This window comes from Papilio polytes, unplaced genomic scaffold (assembly GCF_000836215.1).
Source record: "Papilio polytes unplaced genomic scaffold, Ppol_1.0 DF824191.1, whole genome shotgun sequence".
Classification (NCBI taxonomy): Eukaryota; Metazoa; Arthropoda; class Insecta; order Lepidoptera; family Papilionidae; genus Papilio; species Papilio polytes.
Genome location: NW_013525013.1, coordinates 1,281,159 through 1,303,267, shown reverse-complemented (window position 1 = coordinate 1,303,267; position 22,109 = coordinate 1,281,159). Strand labels below are relative to the sequence as shown.

At 33.7% G+C, this 22,109-nt stretch overlaps 4 protein-coding genes across 7 annotated transcripts in view; 2 read left to right on the top strand and 2 right to left on the bottom strand.

Annotated features, from left to right (window-relative positions):
• Nucleotides 1-63: 63 nt before the first annotated feature.
• LOC106110862 (G patch domain and ankyrin repeat-containing protein 1 homolog) lies at nucleotides 64-1,332 on the bottom strand. The gene has a single exon (XM_013292806.1). The coding sequence runs from the start codon at nucleotides 1,151-1,153 to the stop codon at nucleotides 239-241; it is 915 nt and encodes a 304-aa protein (XP_013148260.1). The 5' UTR covers nucleotides 1,154-1,332; the 3' UTR covers nucleotides 64-238.
• A 134-nt stretch (nucleotides 1,333-1,466) lies between these two features.
• LOC106110863 (congested-like trachea protein) lies at nucleotides 1,467-2,898 on the top strand. The gene has a single exon (XM_013292807.1). It carries the CDS (start codon nucleotides 1,605-1,607, stop codon nucleotides 2,499-2,501), a length of 897 nt encoding a protein of 298 aa, XP_013148261.1. The 5' UTR covers nucleotides 1,467-1,604; the 3' UTR covers nucleotides 2,502-2,898.
• Nucleotides 2,899-3,002: 104 nt separating this feature from the next.
• On the bottom strand, nucleotides 3,003-4,535 carry LOC106110864. Its single transcript, XM_013292808.1, has 2 exons — nucleotides 4,163-4,535; nucleotides 3,003-3,946 (listed from the first exon to the last, which is right to left on the bottom strand). The coding sequence occupies exons 1-2, from the start codon at nucleotides 4,367-4,369 to the stop codon at nucleotides 3,509-3,511; spliced, it is 645 nt and encodes a 214-aa protein (XP_013148262.1). The 5' UTR covers nucleotides 4,370-4,535; the 3' UTR covers nucleotides 3,003-3,508.
• Nucleotides 4,536-5,307: 772 nt separating this feature from the next.
• The window catches only part of LOC106110837 (Niemann-Pick C1 protein), a 48,016-nt gene continuing 31,214 nt past the window's right edge, over nucleotides 5,308-22,109 (top strand). For all 4 annotated transcript variants that reach the window (XM_013292770.1, XM_013292771.1, XM_013292769.1 and 1 more), the window contains exons 1-2: nucleotides 5,308-5,541; nucleotides 18,860-18,982. In XM_013292770.1, coding sequence (XP_013148224.1) covers nucleotides 5,461-5,541; nucleotides 18,860-18,982 — 204 coding nt within the window. In that variant the 5' untranslated portion in view covers nucleotides 5,308-5,460. The remainder of the gene's footprint in view (nucleotides 5,542-18,859; nucleotides 18,983-22,109) is intronic.

The window sequence follows — 22,109 nt, the reverse complement described above, 5'->3', positions numbered from 1 at the left end:
GGAATCATTTAATAGTTGGCACTTTTCTTTATTTAAATTCAGGGTATGAATGAATACCAAAGATTCTTTACAATAATATACATTTTAATACATTACAACACCAAATCTCAAGCCCATAGCCAAAAGGGATAAGCAGAGACCCCAATTTATTTATTCATTATTTATATTTTGTACACAGTAATAAAAATTGGCTTGTATAAATCACAGCACATCTTAACAAAACTGATTATAACAACAATTAGTAAAATTGTCTTCTAAAGTTGATTTCCATCAACTTGTTTTTGTGTTCATTCCTTGCATTTAAATTCTTTGATTTTGCCTTTTCTTGTTCTTCAACTAAAATTGTTTCAATTGTCTTTTTCTTATGTCCTAATCCAGTCTTGTCTAATTTCTTTGTTGCTTTTACAGGGTATTTTTTACCTGAACCATCGGGACCTAAGCCAGCCTCTTTATCCCAGCCATCTCTCAACATTATTTGATAACCTCTATTTGATTCAGGTATAACATAATTTGTAGGTATTTTTCTTCCTTTGCTTGCATTAATATTGTGCAAAGTTGAGGATAAATGATGTTGTTTATTAGGAAACTTCTTATTGTTACAAATATCACATATGTATTCATCTACATAGTCGATTGGTGCTTCACTTTCTTTGGACTCATCATGAGATTTATGATCAAGAAGTATATCTGCTAAAACATAATTTCTACTCTTGATAACTAAGCTACGAGCAGAATTGCCACCTGAGTCTCTTACAGATATATCTATGCCACGTTTAAGAAGTTCTTTAACAACATCCACAGCATTTGCTTGACATGCTATCATCAGCAAACTCCATCCAAATCCATCACACACGTTTATTTTATCAGGAAATGCATCTAAAATTTGAATAAGCTTATCTATATTATTATTTTGCACGGAAAGAAATAATTCCTTTTCACAATATTGTACTTCATTTGTGCAAACTTTTCTTTTAGTGCTTTTTTTATCTAACCTGTATGTTTCTTTAACTGGCACAGGGTCTTTAACTTGTTTTACTTCCTCTAAATATAGTTTCTTAGCTTCTATTCCACTCAATGTCCTTTGTTCCAATGCTGGTGCAATTTGTGTTGATGAATTTGGTCTGACAAAATGTGTGTACAATCTTCTGTTCATTGTTTTTATTCCTACTACACATATACTTATGTTACATTACTAAATTGTTAAATATAAAATCTTACAAGAAGGATACATTGAACTGTTTTGCTGTTTACTTTGTAAAATTGAGTTTAAGTCGACATGGACAGCGACAGTTGTCAAAGTCAATCACAGGTGACATGTCAATTTCACATAGCATGTAAAACAAAGAGCAAGTAAGGAAACATAAGAATTAAAGTGAAAGGGAAGCAAATAGAAATTCATATGGCAACAATAACTCAATATTTCATCGGTGACGTTTGTTATCTGTCTTGATGTGTGTGTATGTATAAATGTGAAGAAACTAAACTTTGGCCAACTTTGGTAAACGGCTCTTGTGGACTGGACTTTGACATTTTAATTTTAAATTGTTCCAACTGTGCGAGTGACTGACCTTCCTTTCTCTTCTACTAGAGACAAATTAGCGAAAATGTCGGAGAAAAGTAGCCCTGTAAAATATTTTTTGAGCGGTGGTTTTGGTGGTGTTTGTACCGTTTTATCGGGACATCCGATGGACACGATAAAAGTGAGATTACAAACTATGCCTCTTCCTCAACCAGGAGAAACAGTCTTGTATAAGGGCACTTGGGACTGTTTCAAAAAGACGGTGCAACTTGAAGGATTCCGAGGACTCTACAAGGGTATGTCGGCGCCTTTAACAGGAGTCGCACCTATTTTTGCTATCAGTTTTTTCGGTTTTGGTTTAGGTAAAAAGTTGATAAAGTCTGAGGAAGATCAAGTGCTTACAAAGACAGAATTATTTGCTGCAGGTGCTTTCTCTGGTGTGTTCACAACTTCTATTATGGCACCTGGGGAGAGAATAAAGTGTCTACTCCAAATTCAACAAGGTGCAAATGCACCACAAAAGTACAAAGGCATGGTCGACTGTGCCAGACAGTTATACGCAGAGGGTGGCATGAGAAGCATCTACAAAGGAAGTGTTGCTACAATTTTAAGAGATGTGCCAGCTAGTGGTATGTACTTCATGACATACGAGTGGATAAAAGAGGTCCTTGTACCAGAGGATGCAAGTAATAAACTGAAGATGGTGGCTACCATAGTAGCTGGAGGTTGTGCGGGGATAGCTAACTGGCTGGTGGGCATGCCGGCCGATGTACTCAAAAGTAGACTTCAAACAGCCCCAGAGGGTACATATCCAAATGGAATGAGAGATGTCTTCAAACAGTTGATGGAGAGGGAGGGTCCACTGGCTTTATACAAGGGTGTAACTCCAGTCATGATAAGAGCTTTCCCAGCAAATGCTGCATGCTTTGTTGGATTTGAGTTGGCTGTCAAATTCTTGGACTGGGTTGCACCAAACCTTTGATACTATTAATAACAACCATTTAGAGATTTTTAAATATTTAGTTACTTTCTGTAAGTTAAAATATATTTATCTGTTACATAATTGTGTTTACAATTATATGAAACACAGATAATTTAAAACATGACAATGTCTAATGCTTAAAAATGTAAATAAATATCAAAAATACATTAAGTACATAAGTTAAATTCAATTTTCTAAGTTTAACAATGTTATTTACTGTAAATAAATAAAAACTGAAAATCATTTGTTAAATTATTATTTTATTTTTGATATTTGTTATGCAAGATGTACTACCAAATATTATTTTGAATAAATATTGCCAATGATTTTCCATGCGACAGGAAGTTATAGACTTTAGACTATTTGTTCAGTGCCTTGAATAAACAACTATTTTATCCTTATGTCTTTTCTTTAAAATAAAGTTAAACACAATGATCATTTAAACTTACTGTCATAGTATTTAAAATAGTCTCAGCTATATTCCAGGCTGTAATATTTCTTACTTTAATTAAGATCTGTTCCATTGTCACATACATAGTATATGTCAAAATTTCAATCCATAATTATTATTTAAAAGCATTGTACTAAGTAACGATAAGTTTTATCAACATTGAGATTACTGTAATCTTGTACAGAAGATATCAAACCATCAGAACTGAAATGATAAGTTTTGAATAAAGATAACCAATAAGGTAAACTGCCTGTTTTAAAAAGTAAGAAGTATAATAGATATATCTATTGTTTTGATCTTGATAAGGCAAAACAACAGCCATCATCTCAAAAAGAGTGATATCGCTAACAATTTTAGTGATTTAGTAGAAGGCTATAGTAGGTAATCGGACTGTCATGGCCCGAGATACAACGCAGAGCCCAAGACAGAGCGAGCTGGCGGCATACTGGGGACGCCCTCTGCCCCACTTTGGGGACATAGGAATAGAAGAGAGTAGGCTATGGTTTGCACAACATTTGAGATATATTTTGTGTGTTAGATTCAATTTAGAAAACTTTCATTTCATGTTTGTTAGTTCTTTAGCTATACTTTTAAGTGCATCATTTTGTTCTTTCATTAATATAAGCTTCTGTTTTAAATAGTCCTTTTTAAAATTCAAATAATCCTCTTTTATTTCTAATTTTCTCCGTTCCTGTGCAGCTAATAAATCACAGCTTAAGTTACAGCTGCCTGAACTTCTTGAGGAATGTTTAGGAAAGTCTAGATCCACCGAGGAGATTGCAACTTTTTGTTCTGGCAATGATTCAGGTTCACTCATTGCAGCTGATAAATCACTTAAGTTCTCTTCATGCATATCTTCTATTGGAATCTCCGCTACTCTTTTAATGCCTAACGCCTCTTGTTCAGCCTGGGTTAGGAAATTATTAGATGTAGTAACCTCTCCATTACTTTCAGCATGCCTCCTTTTAGTATTGCAACGTAGATCATACCATGTCTAAAAAACAAAAATAAAAGAGGAAAGATTTGAATTTTGTATGTTAAAAAACTCAAACACAGGTGTAGCAATTTAAAAATTCTTTTACCATAAGAAACCTACGTTATTATGACTGAGTAACAGATCTTACTTTATTCCCGCGCGAAAGATGTCGCACGCAAAAGTTTGTAATGAATTTTTCAAGGTATCATTACTAAATGAAAAAGTTTTACGTACTTTTCTCCATTGCCTCCAAGTTTTCTTTGCCCCGGGTATGGCATTGCATTCGTTAGCTATGATTCGCCAAATATTTTGTGTGTCTTTATAATTAAAATTAGATACTTTGCAAGATATCAGCTCAGGGTGTTTTGTGATTGATTCGATAAGTTTTTTCTTTTGACTAGCAGAAACGTAAACACATCTCTGCCTTTCTCTTCGCTCCATTACTTTAAGCAGGTTGTAACTAAGGCAATACTACATATCATACCATAGCAATTACAGCAGAGAATCACTAAATAATACAGAAAACAGAAAGTAAGTAAAAAAATATTACTTTACTGTAATTATAAATAACCATGTAAATAACCAATTGTTTTGACAACCAAAGACTAATATTTGTTGTACTGTTGTAGCAGATAACATTTGCACCCACTTTGTCTATGGTTTACGTCAAAAGTAAAGAACGTATTCCTTTTAAAACAATTAGGGTTCTTAATTATTTTGCTGAAATGGCTAATAAAAGCACACTTTGGAAGATGTACCCATGTTAAAAACATTTAATAAAGATAAGGATTTTATGTAAAAGTTCTCTACTCTTTGTGAGAAGCTGTCTATGGTTTAATTTTAACATACCTGGTGCACATCTAGCCAGTACAGTCAGTAAAGATAGAGACAGTCAACACAAGGTATTGGCGTTGTTAGTTTACATTTTGTACTAACCTTGTAGGTTAGCGGATAGTCAAAATAACCTTGGAGTCGTCATCATCAGCCTTTGTTTGTCCACTGTTGGACATAAGCCTTCCCCAATACCTTCCATTAAAAGGGGCCCTTATGAAAGTATTTGTCAAGATGAATCAACGAGCCTAAATCACAAAATAAACAACGTATGGTTCCTATTCATTGGTTGAGTCGCCACTGAAGGTGGGACTGACGGTTTGCATTACACCAGTTGCGGCGGAATGGCTAGATGGACAAAAAAAAATAGAACGTTCCGCTAGTCGCTCTCACCGGTGCCAGTTAGCGTTCACACTATGTCAGTCGACGAACAGTCCAGTCATTTTAGGCCACGCCTTTTCCGCTGTCCGGCTGTACTGGCTGAGTGTGCACTAGGCATTACACTTCACACATATTTCATAGACTCTCTGCTCCACACACTCTTTGATTGAATCATTCGATTAAAAGTCGTGACGGGATAAGGGTGTGTTTCAAGCTGTTTAGGAAATTAGTGTCGCCACCATTGTAATTCGTTTATAGTGTAATTATGATATGACAAAATACTTACGTTGCATATAAACAGTGAATTTTAGCACTCCACAATGGCAGGCGCTCATCCAAGATTTTCGCGGAAATTGCTTCAGGCCTTGAGTTACCTGTTTTTGATATCTCTTGCAGAATATGTAAGTATCAAAGAACATTTTATTGTTCCGCACTATTAATTATAACGTGAGATTCATGTTCTGAGCTATTCGTCATGTTTTTATTATTCGTTATAGTAGCGATATAAACCGTAGGCTATTTTCTGTTTTACCTACATTTGTCGTGTAAAAATGTGAAAGATTTTTCTAATGACGGAAACAACGCATACTATTGATAAGTAAAACAAATATAAACATCAGTTATTATTTGTAGAAAAGGCGTATATACTTAAATTATATTAATATCTGAACATTATTTCTCCTTAAATAGTTTTGGATTGACAAAGATGTACATTATTGTCCTTTTAGTTACATATTTTGTTTATTATTTATAAGATGTAAAAAGAATGAATCCCATTATTACTAAAATAATATTTGTCAAAATCTGTTCAGTTGTTTGTTTTACAGAGTATAGGAGGTAACAATGGAATTCACATACAAAATTAAGACCAACAAAAAATCTCTTGTCACTAAGGTTAAATACACATCAATTGCTTAATGTTTCGATAATTTGTCCTGTTAAAATCCATTGTATGGAACATTCTCCCCCTATCCTTTAATAGCCGTCAATCAACAAGTCATATGTGACAATTAAAGTTAATTCATACCAATAACGAAATGCGTTCTCAATTGATTATAGAAGTTTGGAGAGTTGCATGGCAATTGACATGTAGACATTCATTTTAATTGGTTTATTAAGACTTTACTAATGAAAATATCTCAATTGAACAAGACTGATATTAAATGTTCCTCTGAATTTACCTTTGTGGTATAGGAGTTTGTTACACAAAGCTTTTGTATACTATTTGATGTTATACGATATTATAAAGAGGGAACATTTGTATTCTCGTATGTATTGAAATAACTCAAAAAGTAAAAAGCAGATTTCAAAAATTCTATCACAATTAAAAAGATATGCTAATATTGAGTAACATAAGCTATATTTTTTCAAGCAGGTGTATTCGTGAGCACCAGCTAATGAATTATAATTTGTTTAGATTTAATAGATTAATTTATGTCCCTTACTCTTTACCACCCCTTTCTTATAAGGAGAGGATGGGAAGGGGAAGTGGATTTGACGGTGGAGGTGATGCATAGGAAGGGGAAATATCCTCTAAATGTGTGTCTCCTCCTCCGTTGGATAAGGGTAGGCAACGCATCTGCAATTGCGGATGTCTATGGGCAGCGGTCGCTTCACCATATTGGAGGATACAGGTGGCCGCTTGCTCGTTTGCCACCTTATGTTATAAAAAAAAATTAAGCAACATCATATAACAAAGCTGTAGTAGGCCATTGTGGTTTACTAAGCGCTAGTTACCCCTAACTTAGAGTAAGCTTCGAACCCCTCAGTAGAGGCATATAGGGGTGATGATCATTTAATGATTTACTTGTCTGATTGAATTCTACAATTTCTCTGCTCTATGTACATTTTGTACACTCTATGTGTATATGTACTCTATACACTTTGTTTTTTGTTGTCTGCTGATGCTAGGCTGTGTTCACGGCCGCGACCTTTTTAGGTTTTCACCGTGAATGTTGCGGCGAAGTATAAATCGATAGCTTTAACTTGTAAGTGTTGAGCACGCGACGTAATTTATACTATTATTTTCTTTATTGGCTAGTGTTAGCGATAGAAAGTGCTTTGTGAACGTAGTTGGGTTTAAACTCTGTTTTTATTGGAAGTCTTTGTCTATGGAGTTTAAGTATTACCATATCAAAATTCTTATGAATATTATATCTTTATAGATTATATGATTTTCTTTTTGTTAGTGATGATATAGAACAAACTCTGGTAATCCTTGTATCAAAGTGCTGGCCCCGTTTGTATAAAGTCGACCTCTTCCGTGATGGTAAGAGGAAAGGCCGCATTTTTTAGTTAAGCAATGTCATGTTTATGACCATATCTGAGAAATTATGATCAACTTGTTGATAAATAGCTAACAAGTTAGTAGGAGAAATAATTCACGTGTTTCTATACGATTATTGTTAAGAAATTATTTTTCGTTTGTCTAGTTTTCTAACGGCCATTGTTAAGATGCACATTACTTCCATATTTAAAAGATTACAAATCTGGTTTTTTTTTCGAAAGACCAATATGAAAAGCAAATGTAAAATTCTCTAATCTGCAGTTTTGTACACTGAGCGAAGTTTGACTGAAACCAAGTCAAGGCTATAACGGCTTCTTTTAAATTTGACTAATTTCGTGTTTATGTGAACGCATTAATTTTGACGTGTAACTAATTTTTTCTTAATATAGGTTAAGGTTTTAAGGTGAAGGTTTTATAATTACAGTGTTTAGTCACATTTTCTTATTAATGAGAATTTTGCCTAACCTATGGTCCAAATTTCCTCATTTGAATGTCGGAGCATTTTTACAAAAATGCATTGTCATATAATTCCAAGGAAATAGAGATAGCTTCGGTAGTAACGCCTCTTTTGATATCTCAACTTATTATATTTGCAAATATACGCGTGGTATAAGAAATATGTATCACTAATTAATAAATTACACTTTCAATAGAAGTACTTGATTTATGAACCTTCTAATTAATTTATAAAGCGCTCGCTAACAGTGTAAATCATGGAAGCCATAGAAATTTTAATATCATTCGAATCAAAACCAATAAAGAGCGTGTCAAGGGCTCATAGCCTTGGTCAGTTACGTTAATTATGTAAGTTTACGATAACTTTGATTTGATATTAAGCATAGATCATAGATCATTCCTATGGGCGTCACAGCCAAGTTATGCTTTAATAAAATATAGTCTTCATTACCTCCTATGTTTTCTTCCAATTTGAGCAGAATAACCTTACCAATATGGCGGTCGTGTCGTCGAGCTAATGCAACATCCTTATTTTTGACATCCGATTACTATCCAATTATTAACATAACAAGCACAATTACGACATTTTAAAACCATGACATAAATATTTTAAATAATGTTTTGGATCACAATTACAAAGCTTATATCGTTATTTCAAAATATGACTCATAGTATTGATTTATAGCACAGACGAATAACCTTTAAGAATACAGAATACATCAAAATAGTTAAAAAGCTAACATTCAGTATGAGAATGAGAAAAGACGATGTAAAGCGCCTTGAGGGCGAAATTTCATAAGTGCAAACGATTTACTCTTCACGCACTGCATAGTGTCCGCATGCAAGAACCATTTTAGGTAGTTCTAACCCTTCCTTAACCCGTATTACAACTACTACTAAACTGAGTCCGCACGATAGTTTTAGAACGACAAATGATTTACATTAGTCTTTAGCCCGCATTGAGGACTCTACCTGTTCTGTATACAATCAATTGACTGATGAAACTGTCCCTTAAGAGCTACAGAGTATCTAAAACTGGTATATTAAATGTTTCCTTTAGTCATACATATTTATTACTATCTTGGGCTTAGTTTAGATAGCGTTTGTAGTCTACACGGCTGAACGATTTCGATGAAATTTGGTATAGATGTAGAGAATAGTCTGGAAGAACATATAGGCTACTCACATTTTATTTTAAGCTAGTAGTAATAAAGTTTTGCCAATTTCTTATACAAAAATACTGGTACAAATCGTATTGTGTGGGTGGTTCCTAATCATATCGTGGCATACAAATGTTTAGCTTAGTGACGCTAATGTTCACCTTAGTCCCCCACTAGACGTTGTGTCTACAGCCTTACAAGGGAGACGGTAATTGAAAATCGATATCGTTTGGAATGTCCTGAATGGAGACAGTTATATCCTTGTTTAGTAGGAATTGTAGTAGGTAGGTATCCGTTAATAATATGATATCTATACTAATATAATAAAGTGTAAACACACACTTCTTTGTTGCCTAAGATGTCAGCAATTACAGCGTATTTTTGAATAATTCTTTTTTTTTAAAAAAAGCCCTACTCCTACGTCACGCTTTAGGCTATATTTTTTCACGCCATTAAACTTAGGGGCTAAATATTTTGGACAAAAACCCAAATGTGAAAAAGAGATATATAAGTTAGTTGTTATAAGTTGCTGCCAACATCGAGGAAGCAAGATTGTCATAGTAAGTTAATTGGTATTTTGACATTTGCAATTGAGAATTTGACAAATGCAAACAATACAATTATTAATTTCATGCGGATGAAGCCGCACGCGAACATCTAGTAGTAAATAAGTTTAACATTACCTGGTATATGTTGAAGATAGGTGTGGCAAAACGGAAATTTATTGTAGACTTTCGAAGTGATTGTACATTTAGAAGGGTGTGTTTGTTGACGGTTATTCATAGTTCAGGTATACAGCTTTGCTGTCTATATGTTAGGACAGTAATGTTTTTTACACATATGTAAATATGTGTAGTTTTATCTATTCATTTTTACCGCCGGTGAATTGAACGACTCGACCTATTTTGTAGTGTGTGGGATAATCTGTTAGGCGTTAATTGTTTTTATTAAGATCTTACTGATTTATAAATGCCAGAGTTTGAGATGTATCAGAATTTGTTACTACGTATAACGTCTTAATTCCGATGAAATTCGGCACGGATGTAGAACAAATTTTAGGAGGACACAAAGCCTACTTACTAATTTTAACTTTTAATTCCACGCGGACGAACTCGCGGGCAAAATTTATTAAGTGTTTGTGTCCCCAACGAGAAAATTAGACTTAACATCTAAGTTTGTAACAGTTTAGTAGTAACTTCAAATAACATAGTCATAGTAACGCAGTTCAAGGTCCGCGCCGCGTCACCTCGAATGCACACCGCATTACAATGTTGTGATACTCGTTTCTTCCTTGTAAACACTGACCTCAACATGCTAACATACAACTATTAATATAATAATACTATATATTCCCGCGCTTCATCCTAAGATTCCGAATTTGACGCAGGACATTTTTTTCAAATTATTCACCCCCTAAATTAAATAGCGTGAATTTATATAGGCCATAGCGTGATGTAAGTGTAAGGTATTTTGTTTAAAAAATAATTATTAGAAAATATACATCTTAGGCAACAAAGAAGTGTGTGTTTACGCTTTATTATAATAATATAGATTAAACAAACAACAATAAGTCTTCTGTTGTAATCAGGAAAAAAATATGCACCGAGGGAATTCTCTTTCTGAAAAATCAATTCCGATATTAGACTGTCAGAGATTATAATAGAACTCCTATTGTATATATGTAAAAGCTGTAGTATTTTAGTGAAATATAAAAAGTACAAAAGAAGATACGCGAGATAATTACGTGTTATTGCGCGTTAATTATTTGCTCGTGGAAAACTACTATCAAATTAGCAAACATAAACCACCTCAAGGACTGATCTCGGTATTCAACCATGTCTATTTTCTAGTATGGTAGAAAAATCTTAAAACGTTACATAATTTTGTCTATTTTTTAACAGTAGTAAAGTCCGCTTTATCATCTTCGGACGAATGGGCCGGCTGGCCTTGTGAAATACCACAACCACACAGAAGACAGGCTTGAATTGGGAGCAGTTTCGTCTGATGAGTGTGGTGTCAGAGGCCTAAGCTTAGTCCCTTTTCCTTCCCACCCTTTTTCTCATAAGAATAGGATGAAAAGGGAACGTGGATTTGAAGATGGAGGAGACACATAAGAAGGGGAAATATCGTCTTTATGTACGTCTCCTCCTCCGTTAATTAAGGGTAAACGGCGCATCCGCTACTGTCTATGGGCAGAGATCGCTCCGCCATTTTGACGGTTTCTGGTGGCCGCTTGCTCGTTTGCCGTCCTATGTTATAAAAAAATCCGTTCAAACTCAGGGCAGATTGATATACTTGTCCAAATTCTTTATTGAAGTTGTTAGAATGTTATCAATAAACAATTTTGATATCTTATTGAAGCGATCCTTTATCGGTCGTGTCGTTTAACTTGTAAATAACATTGACATGTTGATAACTTTGAGAAAACCCGCCTGCAATTCAAATACATAGATATTTCTTTGTGTATTGTTATAAGAAATAATTATTATCACTTTTAAGTAGATTTTTGGTTATCTTCTTAACAATAAACTCATATTCTCTTTAAAGACGCGTTTAAAAGCTCTAAAACTGTTTTCAATGCTATTCAGAATCACAAATAAAACCAAAATTACAAAGTACAGGAATATAAATCTTGTCAGTCCCCAATCGAATATTAATACAAATAAATTTACTTGTATAATTTTCGATGACACGTGACCAGTGTTGCCAGCCGCATTTCAAGAGTCCCAAGTTCATGTTTAATTTCGTCTCGATTTCGTCAGTGTCTGAATTATTTTAATGTAAATAAAAATATTCACCAAGTTGGGATTTACATTGGGAGATCCATTGTATTGACGTCTGTTTATCAATGACCTTTTGCTATTCTAATCTTTAATATTTTTACTTCAATATTTTTAAAGGGAACCATAACTTTAATAGCTAGGAGTCCCAAGCCCTAAAGTGGGATTTATGAGTTGGATATGACATTATCAGTTGAAAATTATTAAATAATAACTAATAAATAACAATCATAGAAAGGAAAACATAGAACAGCAACTTTCCATAAGAATATTTTGTCTTGTATAAATTACTAGCTTTCGCCTGCGACTTCATCCGCGTGGAATTAAAAATCACAAAATTGAGTAGATTATGTGTTCTTCCAGACTATTCACTATTTATACCAAGTTTTATAAGAATCCTTTCAACCGTTTAGGCTACAAACTCTAACAGACATTCATCCATCCAACTTTCTAAACTTTCGTATCTATACTATTATAATAAAGCGTAAACATACACTTCTTTGTTGACTAAGATGTTAGCAATCACGGCATATTTTCGAATAACTCTTTTTTTAATGAAAAGCCCTACACTTACGTCACGCTTTAGGCTATATATTTTCACGCCGTTAAACTTAGGCGTAAATATTTTGAATAAAAACCCCAATATTGGAAAGAGAGCATAAGTTGTTACCAACATTAAGAGCTAGGTTACCATGGTTTGACATCATGTCATGTCATTTTACCATTTGCAATTGATAATTTGACAAATGTGAACAATAAAATGAATTTTTTATAATTTTATGCGGGTATAAGTCGCATGGGAACAACTTTTGTATAATATTAGTATCTGAGGTGTGTTAGGATGGCAATTTCACATGTGCATCAGAAATATGCATTAAATGAAATTTACTAAAATTAGACGACCGTTGTGGGAAGCGTTCGTGAGCATTCGAAATAATTCATAGCAGGAAGTTGTCGAAAAGTTAGACGTAAACATTGGGTTTTACGACGGCCTTGCCTACGTTCGCTGAGAAACTATTAGTTTACACAGTACTTGCGTTATGAAATGCTATATAAACGGACTATGATCAGGCAGAAATGTTTATAATTACGAAGTCTGCTTGATACTAGAGTTATTTTTATAAACCTATAATAAAGATGTATATATACCTAACAGGGCCTCTTTGGTTGTAAAAAGATGTTAAAACAAGGAAGAAAACCCTAATAATTAACGAGTAATTATTGTAATTTTTGTTAAATGAAACTGTTGTTTTAATATTGGTTATATTTCTATAGGTTTTTATTGTCCACAGTACGTTTTACAGGTGTTTTGTGCCGTGGAAGACCACGGTTACGGTATCAGAAGTTTATAGTAACATTATTACATATTTGTTGTTTTATAAATAATTCTCTATCTTATCACATTCTCACGAACGATTACGTTTTGTTTGAAAACATTCAACAATAGAAAAATATGAAATGGTCTGTGCTCTTACATTATATAAACAAAAAGTGGAAAGTTACTTTGTAATAACTCAAAATTAGTTATGTTATTGACACTAAGTGTAGTGTTAATACTACACTAAAGGCTCTACAACAAGAGATGAGAGAAAATGATGTAATTTTTACGCTGTTTGAATCCTGAATTCATGTTATTTATGTTTAAACTAGCTTAGACCAGCGACTCCGTCTGCGTGGAATTAAAAAAAAAACAAAAACGAATAGCCTATACCAAATTTCATAGAAATCCTGTCAGCCATTTAGGCTACAAACTCTAACAAATATCCATCCATCCAAACTTTCATATTTACGAGTATAATATTAGAAAGATTGATGACACAAACATGTCTGTTTTTTATAAGTCTGTGATTGCAGCCTTATAAAGTTAGGATGACTTTGTTATAATTTCTAGTTTGTATTTTTTTTGCTTAATCTTTTTGTTTTATGAATATACTAGCTTTCGCCCACGACCCCTTCCGCGTGGAGTTAGTAAAATCTGTTTAGCCGTTTAGGTAATAAACTATAACGATTACAACCATCACAGTAATATAGTATTAATTCCTATGATGGTTGTAATCGCATATCCTGCTTTGTTTTCAAACAAATCTATTTAACTTACAATTACTGAGCGTGACTCAGGCAACTGCCGGCTCGTTTGACCGGAAATTCCTGATTTATTCGCCCCCCCCCCCCCATATGTGTAAATCCTATCAGCACGCCAAAAAGTATTTTATCTCCTTAGCTTCAAAGTGCACTTTGCAATACTTGGAACTGAAGACTTATAAATTTCTCTAGGATGTTTACACGGCTTCAATAAATCCGCTTATAATATTGTTGAGCATTGTGCATTTTTTTTATTTTCATTTTAGAGGTAGAGGCAGCTCCTTTGTTTTTATTTTCTATATTTTTTACTCCTTTGTCCGAGGACCTATTCAAATGAACAATAGAGAACAATTTATTATTTCGTGTAGATTTTTATTTCTGCTTTTTTTATATCTTTATCTATACTAATATTATAAAGAGGAAAGATATGTATTTTTGTATGTTTATGATTCACGTAAAAACTGCTGGGCAGATTTAAAAAATTCTTTCAACATTAGAAAGGTAATCTATCTGTAACATAAGCTATATTTTGTTGATTAATTTCACGCGGGCGACGTCGCGAGCTACAGCTAGTTATGTATAAACTAATTGTCGATTTCCACTATCGTTATTGATTCCTTTAGATTCTTTATTCCTGTAGATTTTAGCTTTCTATATCAAAAAATATTTATTTCTTGACTCGTCCAATGATCGATACAAACATCCTTACACAATATATGATAATATCTATGTGTTTCAATATATGACATTGTGTGTCCAATAGTAATAAAGCTCGCTACACACGCTCAATTATATATGAACAGTCCGCTCGTTCAGGTAAATTTAACAAATCAGGGAACTATTCAATTCTTAGAGCGCGCTCACACCTTTGACTGTTTAGTCTCGCTTTGATTCCTATGAGCTTATATGGAGGTGACACACTACACGATTTTTAGTTGTGTAGCCTAATTTAAGTCCCTTTTTCTTTACCACCCTTTTCTTATAAGGAGAGGATGGGAAGGGAAAGTGGATTTGACAGAGGAGGAGATACATAGGTAGTGGAAATATCCTCTTTATGTGCATCTCCTTCTCTGTCGGATAAGGGTAGGCAAAGCATTTGCAATTGCGGAAGTCTATGGGCAGCGGTCGCTTCGCCATTTTGGCGGATTCAAGTGGCCGCTTGCTCGTTTGCCACCTTTTGTTATAAAAAAAAACTAAACAGTTGAATTGGCTGCGAAACAATCGACAATCGCAAAAGAGTTGTGCGTTAGTTTAGTCAAAGGTGTGCGCCCGCTCTTACTTTTGTTAGATGAGCGTCTGTAGCAGGCTTTAGAAAACCGCCGCGACGTTGCTAATGTAACAATGCGAGTTGATTGGCTGTAATTAAATGGTAACGACTGTTCTCTATGGCAGTGTTCACGGACATAGCTTGGCAACACCAAATGTATGTGTCCAGAGGTTTCTAGTACTTTCTTACGTCAAATGTTTATGCAAATCTAATAAGTGCATTGCAAGTAACGCCATCTAGTGTTCACCATGTAATCGTTGCAATTAATTAATGTCATTTTCCAATCGTAAAATTCATGCTTGTTAATGAGTGCAATGTCCAATAAAATGAGTATTTTATATGATTTGTTAAGATCTGTTTTAAATAACCATTATGTTCTCTCTCTCTCATCTCACACACTTAATACCGTAGATACTTCGTAGTAATATAGTTTTTACTAGTTAGTTATATACGCGATTATAAATTGTAATTTGATGATAACCAAAGGTCCAGTTCTGAGGTTTACAACCCTGCTATTCTTACGTATATAAACTTCTAGGTATTGCTCGCGGCATCGCTCGCTTGAAATTAAAAAATATAGCTTATGTTACTCATTGATTACGTACCTTTTTAATGGTGAAACATTTTTGAAATCGACCCAGAAGTTTTTTATTTATTTCAATACATACAAAATCCAAAAATATAAATCTTTCCTCTTTATAATTTTAAATTAGTATAGATAGATATAGTTATAAATTATCGTTAATTCAAAAATAAACAAGTACGTATTAATTTGTCCTAATAGCCATCTCAACTGATTATAGTCGTTCAGTAAACTTTAGCAAAATATTGTTATTTTCGTGTTTGTATAAGCGTAGTGTATGCTTTGGCGTATTCCTCTCGTGGGAAATCAACTTTAATGTAACAAATTCTGTTTGAAAGGTCATTTCGGTTTGTACTGTACTTAAAGGTCAGTCAGTTGAGTTAAATAAGAACTTTGTTAGACAAAATTCAGTGTTTTTGTTTAAATAAATTGCTAAATTGTTTGTTTGTTACTTGGTAATAACAAGGGCGGATCCAGCTTTGGCGCCAGGGGGGGTCACGTAGTCGTGATCAAGTGTTCAAGTCAAGTAGAAGTCAAGAAGAAGTTCAGTTCAACCCTCCCCCCCCCCCCTGAATCCGGCGTTGGGTAGTAAATAGTATAAAGTTTGATATATTTTTGATATGTTAGAAGTGGAGTTAGTTATTGAAGTTTTCACTATTGATGAGTACCGTAGTGAAATGTTCCGAAGGTCCAAGGGCCCCTTCTATGATTAATTTTAATGCAATCTCTTTGGTTTAGATTTATGGAGTTTTATAAATATAAGTTTATTAAGGTTGGTTTTTTCGACCTTAGAAGTTAAACAGGTCAAAGTCGAGCCCACAGGTCGTCTATTTCACAATATTAAATTTTAAAACGATTATGTAAGCAAATGGTCTTGTAAATGTTTTACGGAATAGTTCTTGTTAGAAACGCTTGTCAATCTAGTTTCATATAAGATATTGTAGTACTATGTTCGATGCTAAGTGGGCTATGAATTTGTTTCTTCAACTGTCAATTTTCAGTGTTTAATAGTATATTTAAATGATACTTCTTTGTTATTGAAAAACCATCAATACCCATATTATTAATTGGCAAGAAATAAATAGTATATTTGTAATTAGGTAGGAAAAATAATAAAGATAACATAAAACAATATATTTATTTCGAAACACGCATTCTATTTCGGCATAAATATAATTGAATTGATTTATGTTATTTTTAATATTTTTCCTACCTAATTATAAACAATTAAAATAATGAATATAACACACTACGTGGTGACGTAGGATGTCAGTAATAACAGCATTTTTGGATAATTTTCTTTGATAAAAATCTCTACACTTCCGACACGCTTTAGGCTATATATTTACACGCTATTAAACTTGGGGTAAATAAAGTGGAAAACACCTTCATATGGGAAAGAGATCATATGCTGTCAAGATTAAGGAAGCGAGGTTATTATGGTAACAATTATTTTGACATTTCCGAATGAGAATATGAGAAATGTAGACAATAAAATAAAGTTTTTCATAGTTTCATGCGGATGAAGCCGGACGGGAACACCTAGTATGCATAAAGTGTTATAACACACCTGCATTTTTAAATATAACAATGTTCAGAACTGTATAACTTACGTGTGTTATTTACTATTTAGGTAGTGACACTTTAGGGATACATCCTGTTAAATACCTAGTGGGAAATATAAAAATATTTATTCGTTGCTATTTTATCATACTGTCATACTTCCTAGTTATATTATAAATGCGAAAGTTACGATGGATAGATGTATGTTAGAGTTTGCAGCCTAAACGGCTGAACGGATCTCCATGAAATTTGGCACAGGTTTAGAGCATAGTCTGGAACAACACATAGGCTACTTTTTATCCCGGGAATAGTTACGGTTCGCCGTGGGATTAATTAATTTAGTTTTTTAATGTTATCTCGATCATTCTGCAACGGTTCAACATATCTTATTGCAATTTGACACAGATATAAAACAAAGTCTGGGGTACACATGGGATAAGTTTTATCCCCGAGAAATGTCCGGTTCCCGAGGAATACAAAGATTTTTGTTATTTATATAGTTCGTATGTTTTCTAATACCACGCGGACGAAGTCGCGGGCAACAGCTAGTATAATTATAAATTCATGTTATGATTCATTACTTTTTGCCTACGAGTATGAATGTACATGCAGGAAGTGTGATTTCCTGCTTGTTTATGGAGGAGGTATAGAGGTCACTGTCGGGGCGCATACGCTCAGCCTTCTGAGATTTGAATTAAGCGCATCCATCGATTTACTTATTTCATGTAAATCTTACTTCTTACTAATATTATAAATGTGAAAGTTTAGATGGATGGATGTTTGTTAGAGTCTATTGCCTCAACGGCTGAACGGATTTCGATGAAATTTAGCATAGGTGTAGAGAAATAACAGTTGTTTTTTTCCGCTTGTCGATATTTTTCTATGTAAATTTGTTCTATTCTACCATGAATTAAATTCTATTTCGGGATCATTTTGTATATCTGGTAAACAACTAGCCTGTGTCCTGTATAATCCAGTTACGTGGACGTCGATATAACGGTTCTTCCTGTAAACCAGTTGTTTTCATTTACGTAGATTGAATGTATAATATAACAGATTCATAAGCATCATTGTAATGTATGTTGCGATTTATTTTTGACTCTAACATTGAATAATTTGAAATGACTTGATATTTTATCCTTGTTTTTTTTTATAATATAAGGTGGCAAACGAGCAAGTGGCCACCTGAATCCAACGAAATGGCAAGCGACCGCTGCCCATAAACATCTGCAATTGCAGATGCGATGCCTACCCTTAATTAATTGTTTCCACTGTTCTATTTGTATATCTACAAATCTTATATTTCTTTTGTTTGTGGAAGAAACAAAAAACGACAATAGCGTAATGATGTCTGAAACGTTCTTATATGAGCCCCTAAGTAAAGCCCTTTGAGGCTCAATTTAACAAAATACGGAATTTGACGGCGTTTGCCGATAACTCCTACATACATCGACCACGTCCTGCATTGTCTCCTTATTAGTCCATCGGCAAAGCTACTACTCACTAGTAATAAACATTAATTGTATTGTTGATTGTTGCAGATACCTGGATGTGCGTCGGAAGATGGGCATTGTGTGTGGTACGGCGTATGTACTCAGAGCCCTTTTACTATCTACAACTGCGCTTATAATGGTACAGCGCAACCCATAGACAATGCGTCACTGGTGAGTAACAGTACACATTAAGCATTTTCGGAATCGGAACACAAATGTCAGAGTAATCGTAGATAAAATACCGATCAAATTTAAAATCTTATTTTTTAAGTGTTTTAAAAATTAAATAATTGCAGCTAGTTATTAATGTTATGGGCGCCCCAAGGGCGGTGCAAGTAGGTCACAGGGTGGCGTGCGTCCGAGGCTATATTTAGCTATATGCAGGCTACGTCATTACAGACCCAGTTCTTTGAGGAACTAGGAACTTGACCCGGACCGTTGGCTAAATTTAGTATCGCTCGCAATTGTTGTGGTTTGCATAGCAAATTGCATATCGGAAAAAGTTTTCTGACACAATTTTGCGACGTTTATAAATTTGAATTTAATCATAATTTATACAACGGCTAAATATTGAAACGTCCACATATACTCTAAATTCCTTAAAAATTTTGATGTCTACTAGATTATATGTGACGCTTACGAAGCGAAATATTTCAGATTCGTTTCAGTATTAGGCCGGTTTATCCTCTTTTGAGCTATTTGAAAAAAAAAACTTAGATATCTAATTACGATATTTCATTTCACTAAATGCAAGAAATTGTTTTGCCATTTTTAACGTCTACGTTTCTCATTTGTTTACTCTAAAAATTAGCCATTACTATACATTATCTAAATGTTATCTTGAAGTTAAATATATTATTTGATAATTTGTACAAATTTACAATACACTTATAATGCGTCATTAATTCAATGTTTAGTTTAAAAACGTGAGATTAGATATTTTACGAGCATCTGATTATTTTATTGAATGTAAAGATACTATCGGTTACAGATTTTCAATGTAGAGCTTTGTTTACAATCTATTAAAGATATTATTGACCCTAAGTATAGAGAAGAGGTAACAGCAGTTTTCAGTAACAGTTTTCTTTGTCTATCTATCAGTCTTTGTAATTTTATGACCGCACCTGTGTTTAAAAGATGTTTTATGAGGTTTTTTCTAGTAATTAAAATGGATTTGCATCAGTATTCGTCTAGTAACGTACTTAGAAGCCCCGACCAAGTTATTATAAGATTTTCCGCTTCGTTGATCCCGTAATACCAATCAAGCCTTGCTTTGCGACCGTACTATGACGTAAGCGTTTGTCATATAAGCAACGTCCTTTGGATTGCAAACGATGCCATTTTGCTTTCCGTTTCAGTCTTTGAGCGCGCGCACACCTCTGACTAGGTTATCGCCAAGTTTCGCTCATTGCTCGATTTTTAGTTGTGCAACTAGACAGTTGAATGGGCAGCGAAACAATCGACAATCGCACAACAGTTGTGAAGTTTAGTCAATGTTGTGCGCTCGCTTTTAGAATGTTGTTGTCAGGATCATCAATGCTAGCTTGTTGTGTCCTCAGTAAATAATAATTTGTACACAGATTATCAAGATATTTTTAATGCGTTCTGTCAGTTTTTTTTTATGAAATGGACTCGCCAGCTAAGTAGATATCACAAGAACTTAGTATCTAAACTTCGTTTGAAATCTAAATTGAAAGTAATGCTTTTCTTGATTACCATATGAATAAATGTCCTTAAATATTTCATCGATATGTCGTCTAAGACTAAATAGAATGTTCTAGAATGAACGTAGAATATACTTCCTTGGTGCAGTAACGCGGCGAAAGTGGGTCGTGCCTCGCAAGTGATATCGCTCAAGTCAACAGTTCGACGCCCGATGATGGCTTGAGTTTTTTCTGAAATAGTAGTAGTAGTTTCTGAAATCCTATCTTATTAATATTGTCGTTCACACAATCCATTCATACTTACTCTATCTTGTTTGTTTCGGGACGTCTGATTATAAATTAATTAGGAAATAACCAAAAAATATCTAAATGGGTTTGATAATAATCGTATAGATGAGTCAATAGTATTTATTTAATATTTCACAGAACGTTATCAATGACACAAATGGCTTTGTAAAAACGTGACTCAAGTTGACGTAATTTTATCTAACAAATACTAGTAAAAATTTTTTGTTGTCATCAAATTTTTGGAGAATAGTTTTTAGAAAGTTATGCATAGAAAGGTTTTCATTTTGTATAATTTTTAGTAGAGTTTATACTCGTGGATTTCCCGATTGGATATTTTTTACTTCATTATTTTCTAGTCTTGTAGAAATGTTTTTGAAGAATTTATATCAATAGTATTAATACACTAAGAATCTGTCCCACAATTTTTGTAAATTTTTAGATAACAATCCAACATAAAATATGTGAAATATCGTATTTTGGTACTCTATCTGACAGTGACGTCACTTTTAAGCTGAACCTGTATCAGCCAGTGGTGGGACAGGCCCTATTAAGGTATGACCTCATACCCAATCTAATGAAAATTGTGTCAATAAATATTTGATAAATATAAAACCGATTTACTTGAGACTATGACGTATATGTTTTACGTTTTCCTTACCACAGATATTTCTACTAAGATTTACTTTTTTAAGGTTCTAAAATTTGTAACAAAGTATTTTTGGTACGACCAATAACTTAACACTTTAAACAGGTTTCTTTAATTACCTAACGAATATTAGTTTGGTAGATGATTCAGAGTATACTCATTTATACGTACTTCAATAGTATTCTGTACAACGAATATGGTTTATAAATGTAAATTTGTTTGACTGTAACAAAAATTCGTGTATTTAAAAACATCCAACAGAATGACATTGTATTCACGATGCGAAAATTTAGATGGATGAATGGCTGTTTGTTAGAGTTTGTAGCCTAAATTGCAGAACGGATATCAATAAAATTTGGAATAGAGGATAATCTGGAAGAATACATAAGCTACTTGCTTTATTGTTTTTTTTTTTTAATTCCACGAGTACAGTTAGCAAATAATGTTATCACACAAAACCATAGATGTTTTTAAAACATTTAGAAATGTCAATATAAAAAAATATACTTCCGTACTTTGTTCCACATCGGAAGTATTTGTGGCAATGTGTCATGTAGCTAAATATAATTGTTATGATTTGTATCCAGAGGCGCAATTTGTATGTTTTTGTTGTTGTGGTAGAACTTGGCATTGGGCCTTGGTAGCGTGTGTAACACAACGTCACTATAGTATCTAGTTTAGCTAGATTTGATTCTAATCG